The 12615-nt window shown below is 39.8% G+C and overlaps 1 protein-coding gene across 2 annotated transcripts in view; it reads right to left on the reverse strand.

The window, feature by feature from the left end:
• LOC126245231 (mediator of RNA polymerase II transcription subunit 30-like) overlaps positions 1-12615 on the reverse strand; it is a 93245-nt gene that overhangs the window by 32882 nt on the left and 47748 nt on the right. For both annotated transcript variants that reach the window (XM_049948298.1, XM_049948299.1), the window contains 2 exons: positions 10235-10393; positions 3385-3486 (listed from right to left, as the gene is read on the reverse strand). In XM_049948298.1, coding sequence (XP_049804255.1) covers positions 3385-3486; positions 10235-10393 — 261 coding nt within the window. The remainder of the gene's footprint in view (positions 1-3384; positions 3487-10234; positions 10394-12615) is intronic.

Below are 12615 nucleotides of genomic sequence, written 5' to 3' on the forward strand. Positions count from 1 at the left end.
CGTCCTTCCCCAAAAGGCTCGTACTTCTGTAGAATTTTGAAAAATGGAGGTCAAACCCCAAGGGGGACCATCACATGGAAGGCCGAAACGGTTGAAACTCCTTTTAGTCACCTCTTACGACAGGCAGGAATACCTCGGGCCTATTCTTACCCCGGACCCGCAGGAGGAGGGGGGGGGAGGGGGGGGGGGGAAGACAGAGAGAGAGAGAGAGAGAGAGAGAGAGCACGCACATGACTGCCTGACTGCCATCTCCGGCCACTTCATCAACAGTCTCTGAGAATCAGATCCAAACAAACCACTCCTCACACCTCCCTGCCTCTCGTTAGCAGCTGCTAGGCTAGTGGCAAGAAGTGGTGGCAGCACTGACTGCAAACTGAGGGGAGTGGTAGAAAGGGGAGAAGCAGTACGAATGAGGGAGTAGGGAAGCAGCGCACGTACTCAGCTGCACCCAACCAGTGACGATGCACGACATCTTGGTAAACAAACCATTTCATCTTCTGAGACAAAAGATTTTTCCAGTGTGTTTTTTTTTTCCTTCAAATCTCCCTAATAAGTTTGAAATTCTCCGATTTCCAGAAATTGTGGCAACCTTGTTAATGGATATCTGACCATCCAGCTGCTTTTATCTCATTGCCAAATGGTTCAAATGGCTCTGAGCACTATGGGACTCAACTGCTGAGGTCATTAGTCCCCTAGAACTTAGAACTAGTTAAACCTAACTAACCTAAGGACATCACAAACATCCATGCCCGAGGCAGGATTCGAACCTGCGACCGTAGCGGTCTTGCGGTTCCAGACTGCAGCGCCTTTAACCCCACGGCCACTTCAGCCGGCCTATCTCATTGTCAAATTTAGATAAAGCTGTTAACAGTGAAATGAGTCAGGAACTTCAGCCAACAAAATATAAGTAGATTTATCTTGAGACTAAATGAAGCTTCCCAGCTGATCAGCAACTGGTATTCGGTACACACCAAATTACAACACTTTTGTATCAGAATTCATGAGTGTTTTCAATTAATGTTTCCCCTTTACAACAGCACATCACAAAAACTGTAAGAAAGACTTGTGCATAACTGAAGGTATCTGTCTCTCTAGAATTAGAAAGAGGAAACTGCACATGGAAGCAAAGAACAACTTTGATGGAGAGTTTGTCCAGTATGTAAACAAATACAAAAGAATATTTGGTAGAGTAGTTAAACTGGCAAAACAAATGGCGAACAGTAAATACATGTCAAATGCCACAAATAAATGAAAAGTTGTATGGCAGATTGTTAAGACTGAAATAGGTGCTGAAAAAACTAAGTTTTAATCCTAAATTAGAAATTGAGGGGGAAATGATTACGAACTCCAGACATATGTGTGACAATATAATGTAATTGGACAGATGAAAAATCTACTCATCAAGCAGCAGCAGCAGCAGCAGCAGCAGCAGCAGCAGCAGCAGGATAACACATATATAAAAGGAGATTATACTTATGCAAGCTTTTAGAGCCAGTGTGTCCTCTTGCCATGAGTAAGATACTTTGGCTCCAAAAGCTCGCGTAAGTATAACCTTTTATGTGTTTATTCTCCTGCTGCCACTTGGTGAGTAGATTTTTGATCTATCCATTTACATTATATTGTCAAAAACTGTTTATTTTCATTGTTATAGACATTCGTTGAGAACTCTACCAGTATTTTGTAACTGCAAACAAAACTGATTATCTCCTTGCTTCACACGTAAGTCCCAAAATAACGCAACACAGACCAGGAGAATTCAAATTTACTCGTGCATTCTGCTATGAAGTGGCTAATGTTATGAAAATCCCTAAAGAATCTTAAATCTGTAGCCTGGGACAAAATTCCAACAAAAATAATAAAGGCGGGAGTCTACATTACTAATATGGAAACCAAATCTAAGAATGGAAAATCCAGAAAGGAAGATAATATTACAGAAGGAAAGTTGCTTCTTACCACATAGCAGACATGCTGAGTCGCAGATAGGCGCGACAGAAAGATTCTCACAATTATAGCTTTCGGCCATTAAGGTCTCAGTCAACAACAACAACAACAACAACAAAACACGGAACTTGCACATACAACTGCAGTCTCGGGCAACTGAAACCACACTGCAAGCATCAGCACCAGTGCATGATGGGAGTGGCGACTGGATGGGGCGGGCTCATAGCAAACAATACTGAAAATGGCAGGATCATTTATTATGAACATCATGTTGATGACATCTTAATAACACACATCCCAAAATACAATTTACAGTTGAACACCGAACACAAGAAGTAATTAATTTTTTTGACCTAAACATAACCTGTCATAACCATAAAATCCCAAATTTATAGAAAATCTACTATATCAGATGTCATTATAAATAACACATCATGCCACCCAAAACAACACAGACGAGCAGTTTTCGGATCAGCACTCAACCATCTAAACAAAATGCTTATGACCCATTCATATTTGAAAAATTAGATGAAAATATACAAACCAAGCAAACAGTGTCAATAACACTGTCATCAATAGCAGAAGAAACTAAATATATCTCCATACCATTCCTCAGTAACATCTCATACCAACTTGCAAAATGGTTTAAATCACACCGAGCCAAAATAGGTTACCACACAACCAACGAAATACAAAACAAAATAGCTTATAGCACCTTTTCAAAAATCTGGTACATATAAATTATCCTGCGACAGTTGCTCCTGCTACTACATAGGGACTACAGGACAAAATTTTGAAATCCAATACAAAGAAAACACAAATGCACTACGTTTACAAATTTAAGGGACCTAGTCTTACAGCCCACCTAGCACAAATAGGTCATTCAGTTACAAACATCAAAACAAACCTCCATATCCTACAAGCTGCAAAACAAAGGAATAAAAATGGATCTCCTGGAACAACTAGAGATTTTTGCTCATAAGAAAAAGCCCCCCCACCCACCCACCCCCTCACCCCCCCCCCCCCCCCGCCCCACACCACCTTAAATGAACAAACAGATTTAGCAAATAACCCATTCTACCAAAATTGTGGAAAATTTAATTTAGTATTGTAGCCTTTATTATTCTCTTCTTCAGCACCATGATCAATTAGCAAATAGGCAGATGACTGATCCCTTGACAAATTTTAGATTGAAGCTTAGCTTTGAGATCATTTTTCGTCTGAACTGTTTTGGTCCCACTGCGAGTGAACTAGACCTTACATGCCTCTTCATAGCTAATTTAAGTACTGCTAACATATAAAATTAGTACTGCAAATAAATAGCAACTGTAACCTTCAATGTTCAATGATGACATAAAAATGAACTTAAAAAAGATACATTGAGACATTATGAAGCAGTAATAGCGGTAATTAAATATACAATTAACAATGAGAGAACCATACCTCCATAATCTCTTTGTTTTCATCACATGCTAAACGGTATGATTCCGATGTTTTCTTCTCATCTGATTTCATATCCCATTCTTCTTTTAACGGAATTAAGCTCTGTAAAGTTGTTGAAAGTTTATTAGTAGCAATGATACCACTGGAATAAGTTATAAAGGATTAAATGCTTGCAATACACATATATAAAATAAATACCAGCTGAAAGTAAAAAGGTTTCAATGGCAATTTCTTCACTAGTAATAAAGGTGTTAAACATATATACAGGGTGATTATAATTAAAGTTAAACTTTCAGTCCGCTGTAGAAATAATACCACTGGTCCGAATGACATCAAATTGCAATGGAATATTATCAGAGAAGGGGGAAAACGTATGGCAGAAGAAAAATAAATAGTTACAAAATATAGCAATAGATGGTGCTGTAAGCATTATAATTTAATATTGGTGAACTACAAATGACAAATGAATCATACAACAATGCCTAAGGTGCATGTTTGATGTTTAACAAACTAATATTCCATGTGCATGGATGTACAGGTGTGATACTGTTAGCTGCGTAAGCCCATGCACCACATTGCATTGGATGGGGAAGATCTCTTTAACTGTCCTGAGGCCAAGAACTGCATAAAATGCATCAATCAAAATCAAATCAGATTATCAATTTCTGTGTGACTGGCGCAAAACATGTTCAATATGTCGTCCACCATTTTCTGCAACAAGCTGAAATCAGAAACAGCACATTCCACAACTGACTGAAGTGTTCCCAGTGCCACGTTCAGAATGTGTTGCACAATGCGTGCCTTCAACACAGCAAAGTTTGGAATCCCAACAACATCTTTCAGATAGCCCCGCAGCCAGAAGTCACATGGATTAAGACCAGGTAAGCGTGACTGCCAGGCTGTAGGGAAATGGCAGCTGGTAATTCTAGAATTTTCAAAATGGCACTTCAAGCAGCTGCTTAACTGGATTTGCAATGTGCGGTGTGTGCCATCTTGCATAAAAATAATCCCATCCATGCTGTTGGAGAGCTGGAATGATGTAGTTGCGCAAAAGACACTCTTAGAACTTACCAGTGACAGTACAGGTAATAGGACTGGAAGCACCTGTCTCTTTGAAAAAATATGGTGCGATGATAAACGATGCTGTAAACCCGCATAAGACTGTGACCTTTTCAGGATGAAGTTCTACTGGTTGATTTGCGTGTGGATTTTCCATTGCCCATATTCAATTCACCAGTTCTGTGTACTGACATATCTTGTCAGATAGAAGGGGGGCTTCGTCTGTCCACAAAATCTTCCATGGCCAATAATTTTCCACTTCCATGCGAGCAAGAAATTCTAAAGCAAAGGTCTCTCTTGCTGGCAGGCCAGCAAGACAACTTGTGCACATGGATAATTTTGAACGGATAGCAAAGAAGTATGATTCATAGGATTTTATGCACCGTGCTCACAGTTATGTCCAACATTCGGGCAATTCTCCGTGCACTACACATTTGCACACCACCACTAACCTCCTCCTGCTCTGCTTGGCCATTGCTTCCACTGGTGTCTAATCAGTTTCCTCCCTCTACCATGTTGCACACCAAAAGAACCTGTCTTTTTGAATTTCTGAATCGTTTTCTCCAGACCCACGACAGTCATCAGACCAACGCCTTTTTTCGAACCCTTCAGTGTCCAGAACATCTACAGAGCAACGTGTGCACAGTCATCATCCTTGTAATACAGCTTTACAAGTAGAGTGCAATCCTGCATTGAGACAGTCATGGCTACCATCGCAGACGTGAAAGGAGGAAAAGCCGTGTACCTGGCGTGTTTATACCAACTTCAATGGGTCGCGCGCATGACAGTTGTTTTCATTTAGCTAATCTGACACATACAGCACCGTCTATTGATCAATTTTCACACAATTTTTTTTCCCTTCTGCATACGTTTTGCTCCTTCTTCAATAATATTCTGTTGCAATTTGACACCATTGTGACCAGTGGTTTTATTTCTACAGTGTTTTGAAAGTTTAACTTTAATTATAATCACCCTGTACATAGAACCACGAACTATTTACTGAACTGCTTGGAAAGCATGCCCTTCAAATGTTTTACACAATCCTAACTTCAACAAGCAATCTGTCAAAAGTTGCAATTTAGTATTTCCCTCCGAGACACATTCAATGAAAATCAGCTCGAGGTCTTGTGAATTGTGGTTTATTTGTCTCATAACATACATAATCTGAATCATTTGATTCAGTTACAGGAGACACGTCAAATTGTGCTAAAATTTCACCATAAACAAAGAACAGCTGATGTTAACAAACAGCATCATAGTAATAATACAATTTTGTTCTACACACACACACACACACACACACACACACACACACACACACACACACACACACACACACACACAATAAAATCTAACAATTACCCCTTGCTGACATTATCATTTCATCCTCCATGAATTCTTCTATTGAATAGTAGCATTTCTCCCACAGAATCTGCTGTAGCCTCGTTTTTAACATTTCTGACTTCATATTAAATATGTCTGCCCACTCATTTGCTGTATACTGTCATCCCCATATACTGTGGAGTCCGTGCACATAATTTCAACTGATGCGTGGGTAGCATAAAATTATTTTTATTTGTTGTGTTGTATGTACGGTTAAAATGATTCTCCTCAAATCAAGATGGTAATATGTATGAAGCAACACACAACAACTTAAATTTTTTATCCACTAACATGTTTCCTTTCACTTTATTTAGAAGAATTTTAGAGTGATATACACTGCTCACAGTAAATTATGTTAGCCTCCTGATCAGTCACAAAATACTAGGCCTTGTGAGTCCCAGAAAAGCATTAACAACATTTCACTTGCAGACAACTAAGATTTGAAAATTCTCTCAGTGGATGAACACAAATGTTTCCATTTAAGACTGCTGTTTCGATTCAGGTTCAAACCTGTGCTGACAAGTTACAATTCCACCTAGAATCGACGCGCAAGTCGCCGAAGTGGCGTCAAATTGAAAGACTTGCACCAGGTGAGCGGTCTACCTGACGGGAGGCCCTCGTCACACGCCATTTATTTATTTATTTTCCACCTAGAAAGTAATTTAGGTAACACAAAAAAACCTTTGATTAAAAAAAAAGCAAGCATTTATGTCCTAAAGAATATCACTGAACTTTATTGGAACCAAAATCAAATGCATTTTGCAAAAAGTTTACAATGCATGAATGACAATGTGCTCGCCAACTGTAACACTGCACACATCAATATTTCTCACAATTTTTACGCAAATATCTTCACAAGGGAGGTCATTTATGCTATTTTGTAGCATGATGGTTGAAACCGCAACAAATATTTTTGGCATCCAACCTTTCAAATTTTAGTTACATTAAACACCTACAGCTTCTGTACTTTAAAAACTTTAAACCGTAATGTTCAAATATTCTTGGGTAAAATTAAGCTAATTTTGCATTTTTGAAAAGTAAATGTGAGTGAATATTGCTTTTCTGGCCTACATATTTTTAAAGAGACTGAAATTTCATAGTGATCAATAGCATTTTTGTTTCATTCGAACAGCCAACTACTTGTCCCTGAGTACGCCAACTTGGCCCACAGAAAGTTTTACTTAATAATATTAATAGTAGTTCTCCAGTACCGGTAACTCAGTCTGTCACATTGATCATTTAAGTACCTCATATTGTGCGCTTATAATTAAACTAATGGTGTTCCGAGTGCCACAGTGCTGGCTGCCTACATTGCAGGATGCTGCAACATCTTCGTATGTTCATTAATAGGTGCACTTGCGGAGTATACTGGAAAAAATAATAGTTACACTTTCTATCACCAGGAGAAAATATGGCACTGTAAGCAGTCAAAATGTGGCATGGCTGCATAAAAGAGGGAGAAATGATCAGACAGATGGTTATGTTGGTTCTGGCACATTTACTAGGATGGTCACGAGTTATGACACACATTCAGTACTGTGTCCTCACTCAGCAACATGCTGCATATGTAACATGGCATGGCCGATAGTTGATAGCAAATCCCTTGTTATCAGAGTGATGTATCTATGTACGCTATCCTTCAGATCAGAAAGAGTCCCAGTAAATCCAGGATGGACACGATCTTTCAGATATCCCCACAACCAGGAGTCGCATGGATTGAAGTTGGGAGATCTGTAAGGTCACACATCTTTCAATTGTGAAGAGACGATGCCGTCGTTACCAAAAGTTTCTCTAAGCAAATCCTTCATCTGGCAAGTGACATGTGGTGTTGCAAATCTTGCATGAAAATATGGTGTGACATTTCCATTCTTGTAATGAATCAGTCAAGTGTTGCAGGAGGAGGTCCACACAACATGCGGCTGTTGCTGAACTTGCAATGTGTCATCTCCTGGATGAAAAACAGACAGAGACTGAAGGAGCTTGAGTAAACACACCACACAGTCACATAAGCTGAGTGCAGTGGATGTTACTGCACAATATGTGGCAGAGTAGAACACCAAATGTGACAGTTCTATTCCTTCACGGCACCGTGTAGAGTATAATGTACCTCATCCATCCAAAGAATATTCCCTGGCCCCAAGTCATCCATTTTCATTTGTGCGAAAAAAATGACTGGCAAAATCACAGCATTGTAGCCTATCTTGAGCCCCATTTGCTGCACATTCTGAATGTTTGAGGGATGCCAGTGTAAATATGTGCTGCATAATCTTTTTAACTGTTGACTAGAGGGAGACAGTTACATTGACTTTTGGCATGCTTTAATTTTTCCGGAAATCCTCTATTTTGCCGTATCATTCCACAAACTCGAATTTTCTTTTCAAGTAACTTCTCTGCACGTTCTACACTGTTGTTATAATTATCCATGTGGAGGTGATGCCACTTTAAATAAGAAGCTGTAAATAGTTCCAGCACTGTTTTTGCTGAAGGCTGTCCAGCGCCAGAATATATCGAATGAGGAAATGTATCCCGTACTCTAATCAAACAGCATACAAGTGAGTATGCCATATTTCATAATTTTCGACAGATTGTAAACTTTAAAATTTAACCGTCTTCACTAGGGTATCATTCCTTCATCAATTGAGATGTTTTGACTTAGATTAAAAGTTTCTTTGAACTTTTTGGAAAAATAACCAATTACGAACTGCACTTTGAAAAGCTGGTCAGCATTATCCAGTTTGTTGCTGTTGTCGGAGTAATGTAAAAATTATAATATTTGTTTGAATCTGTTGTGTGACATTTTGCAAAACACTGTTGTGTCTTTCAACGGATTCGTTGGCCAATAATCACTGATCGTTGCCTTTTTTTTTTTTTTTTTTTTTTACAATTTCCGTAAGGATAGCAAGCCCAAACCATTTTCTAAGTTCGGGCCCCGTAACATCGACAAATTTGGCATTTTTTAAATCCAGTTTCCTTCTATTGCAATTTTGACTGTAGTACTTGTCGGTTTCATTGCTAATATATTCAACTAAATCATTTCCCATATATAATTCTACGATATCCTCAACGCTCTGTTTATCTCTAGGAAATGTTTGGACCTGGAGATCCTTCAAATTTATTGTTGATTCTCGGTAAATCAAAGTCTGACCACTATGCACCGTCTTCTTCGTCTGATTCATCCATATCAGTTGGCATCATCCATATCAGTTGGCAACCGTAGTGTTCGCCAAATTCTTCTTTGACATATTTCACTACCTTCCAACAACTCTGCTTCACTTTCATTTTTTTGATATCCAATGTCTTCTTCCCAATCGGCCAAGTTGTCCAGAACATCACAAGACATCCACGCATTTACCGTAAATAATCACATCGTCTTTTTTGGCGGCCATTATGAAAGGGCACAAGCACTATGTGCTTAACTTACTGTTACCTAAACAAAACACCAACAGAATGCAAAAGGTACTGAAGTGCTGTCGTCAGCCACTGAGCGATACTATGCATACGACACCAATGTGGTGTCACCGGATGGCATAGTGTTAATAAGTGATTCCCATAAAGGGGCCTGAGCTCACTGTGCCCCTTGCACCTACCACTGTTGACCTCTGTTCACCATCTAGCCCATCTGTAGTGATGTGGGCACATATGGCATGGAATCTCATTGACTAGGGTAGAATTGTCTTCAGTGATGAGTCCCATTTCGAGCAGACTCCCGATGACCAAGAAGGACATGCCTGGAGATGCCCTGACAGCGGTGAGATACCAACCTATCACCTGCCATACAGCCAGACAATCAGAAGCGATAGTCTTAAGTGCCATTTCATTTCAGAGCAGAACTGCTTTGATTGTCATCCGCAGCACCCATTATGTCAATACTCTATGCTTCAGTTTGTTGCCCTTCATAGCAAGCCACTTTGGGCTTACTTGTTCGCCACCACGTGGTAAGAGTTTCTACTGTCTGTCTTCATGCTGCCAAACCCTACCTTGGCCAGCAATGTCACTGAATCTCTCCCCAACTGAGAATGTTAGGAGCATTATGTTCAAGAACCTCCAATTGGCTCAGAATTTTGAGAATCTAATGCAGCAATTGCACAGAATTGTGGCACACTATCCTTTCAGAGGACTCCCGACAAGTATATCAATCAATCCCAAGCTGAATAACTGCTTGCGTAATGATCAGAGGAGGATCAATGTGTTAGACTTGCTCAATTTGTGAAGCTCTTTCTCCTCAATAAATCTTCCATCTTTTCTGGCATTATAATCATTCGTTTGTCTGTACATGTACATCATACTACCTATTTCATTTCCATTCAGATGCCCAGCTGCCGCTGCCCCACCACCCCTCGTGTTCTTGTTTGTTAATGTTACTTCTACAGTCAATTGTAAATACATTTTGCTCAGATAATGTACTCACCTCAATGTGTGTATACTCCATACCCTGACAATTTTCATTGCATTTATCATATATTAATCTTAATCTCTTGAAAAGAATGCGAACATTTCGGATCTGTTCCTGAAGTTTTGCCTTCCTTTCAGCGCTTGTGTTTGTTCCTTGTGCTGTGCCATTTGGGGGCTGCAAAGAAAAAAAAAAAGGTGTTGAGTAAGTACGATGATATATTCTTGTCAAAATGTGCTATCACCGATGATATTCTATGGATCCTAGGGAAAATATCGTGGCTGCAGAAGTTTTAAGTACACCTGCTAAGAATTACTCCATGAAGAAGGAACAAGTCAGTCCACTCTTCTTGAAGTGTCACATGGATAAACAATATATGAGGTTATTGGTCAAGCTTTGGAGCTGTAGGAATTACTGTTCATTCTGATGTGAGTCAAGATCATGAAATGTCTCACCAGTGTAGCTAGAATCTGTAGCTTGATGAGCTTTTGGATGCACAAGAGCTGCTCAGGCTTAGTAAGAGGTAATAAATTATGTGAATGTCCAGAAGGATATTTTTCCAATATTTTCAAATAATTGGACAGGAAGAGAGGGGCAAGATCATCCATGAACAACCACAAGCGAAGCCAACATTTGCTTCTTGTTCAGCAGTTACTCCATTAATAGGTAACAAAATAAGTGATCCTGAAACAATGGAGATGGCAGCATGATCAGCAACCACACGAGATGTTGACCACACTTCTTGTTGCAGTGCAGTCTAACTAGAAGCACAAAGCTCATGTCCATACTCATAATTAAGAAGTCCTGTGTCAACTGCTATTACCATTATTACTATGACCATTGCTAGAGGTCTGCGCGGATGCGGATATCCGCGGTATTTGTTACTTGGCGGATAATATCGTGACCGGCGCGGATATCCGCGGGTCATCTGCGGATAATGAGCAAGGCATCTGCCCAGGACGTATGTTGCAATGTTAGTTGAAAACTTCAAGTCTGTTGACATTCTTGGAATCTTGCAGGGCCCGGGTAGAGCGGATGTCTGTTGTCCTCTGCCCCTGGCTACGACCGACATAGCTGTACCCAGGAGACCTGCGCCTAATCCGTTTCCGCGACCGTGTCTTGTGTGGCCTGTGAAGTGCTCTCTGGGTGGCAAACCTGCCCACTGTCTACCAGACAGATGCCCGCTGCAATTTTCCGCTGACTTCAGTTAGTGCTTTGTAGTGACCGAGTGACAAGGGGCATCGTAGCAAATATCAGTGAGAGTTCTTTCTTCAAATGAACACCATATCGATGGATACAATTTCGTGTAAGGTGAAAAAAGGTGATTTTACATTAGTGAAGGAAAACAAATTGAAATCGCCAATTTGGAAAAAATTCGCAACGTATTTGATGGCAACGAAAAGATAATAGATATAGTGGCTTGTTTTGCATGTAAAAAAAGTATATTCCTACACTGGACACAAAAGTGGAACTTCAAACTTGCTAAAACATTCGTGTGAGGCTCGACAAAGTAGCATAATTACTTATTTAAATACCAAGAGAGACATGAAAGTTCCTGAAGTTCCACCAAATTTGAAGACAGCCGCGACAGAAAAACTTATCAATCTTGTCAGAAAAGACATTTTACCATTCGAAGTTATGTGTGGATCCGGGTTTCTCGAGACGGCACAGTTTCTTATTGATGTGGGGGCCAAGTACGGTGCGGTGAGTGCTAAGGAACTGCTACCTCATCCAACCACTCCTAATTTCTATAACCACTGATTTTGTTGTCACTCTTCGGAAGACGAGTTATTTCTTCCAGAGAACGTCAAGTATTGCTGGCAGTTTAACTTTTTCACAGGTGTGCCAGCATTTTGCAGTGTAGGCCTAATACTGTACATATTTTCACCTGGAAATGACGAGGACTGAGCGCGTAAGCTATAATATAATCATCAGCTGACATAAATGGCTTCAAAGTTTGACACATCCAAGCAGTGAGTACAAAAAAACTGTCGGTAAATGATGCAATGTGCTAGTAACAGTTTAAAACCATCGTCATTTTCACCTGCCTTGGCACAAGAGCAGCCAAATGTAATTGTTTCTATACACATTTTCATCATTTAATACTATTACATTGAATTTTATTTTTTTAAATAGCGTTTCCAATCTCACGAGATCCGAGCCGCTACTGTGTGTGTTCCGGAGCGCCAACGCTTTCCTGTATGGAATGGTCTGCTTTAGAGTAGGTATAGAGCATTTCCTGCGATTTAAGAAGTCAAAAGTAGTTAAGTTGTCGCAGAAATGGCACCCTAACAATAACTATGTCATTACATACCATAATTCTAAGTACTACTGTCTATTACTATTAATTACTCATTCAAAACTTAAATATATGCGGATAAGGAACTCGCGGATGAGGA

The sequence above is a fragment of the Schistocerca nitens genome, chromosome 1 (assembly GCF_023898315.1).
Source record: "Schistocerca nitens isolate TAMUIC-IGC-003100 chromosome 1, iqSchNite1.1, whole genome shotgun sequence".
NCBI lineage: Eukaryota > Metazoa > Arthropoda > Insecta > Orthoptera > Acrididae > Schistocerca > Schistocerca nitens.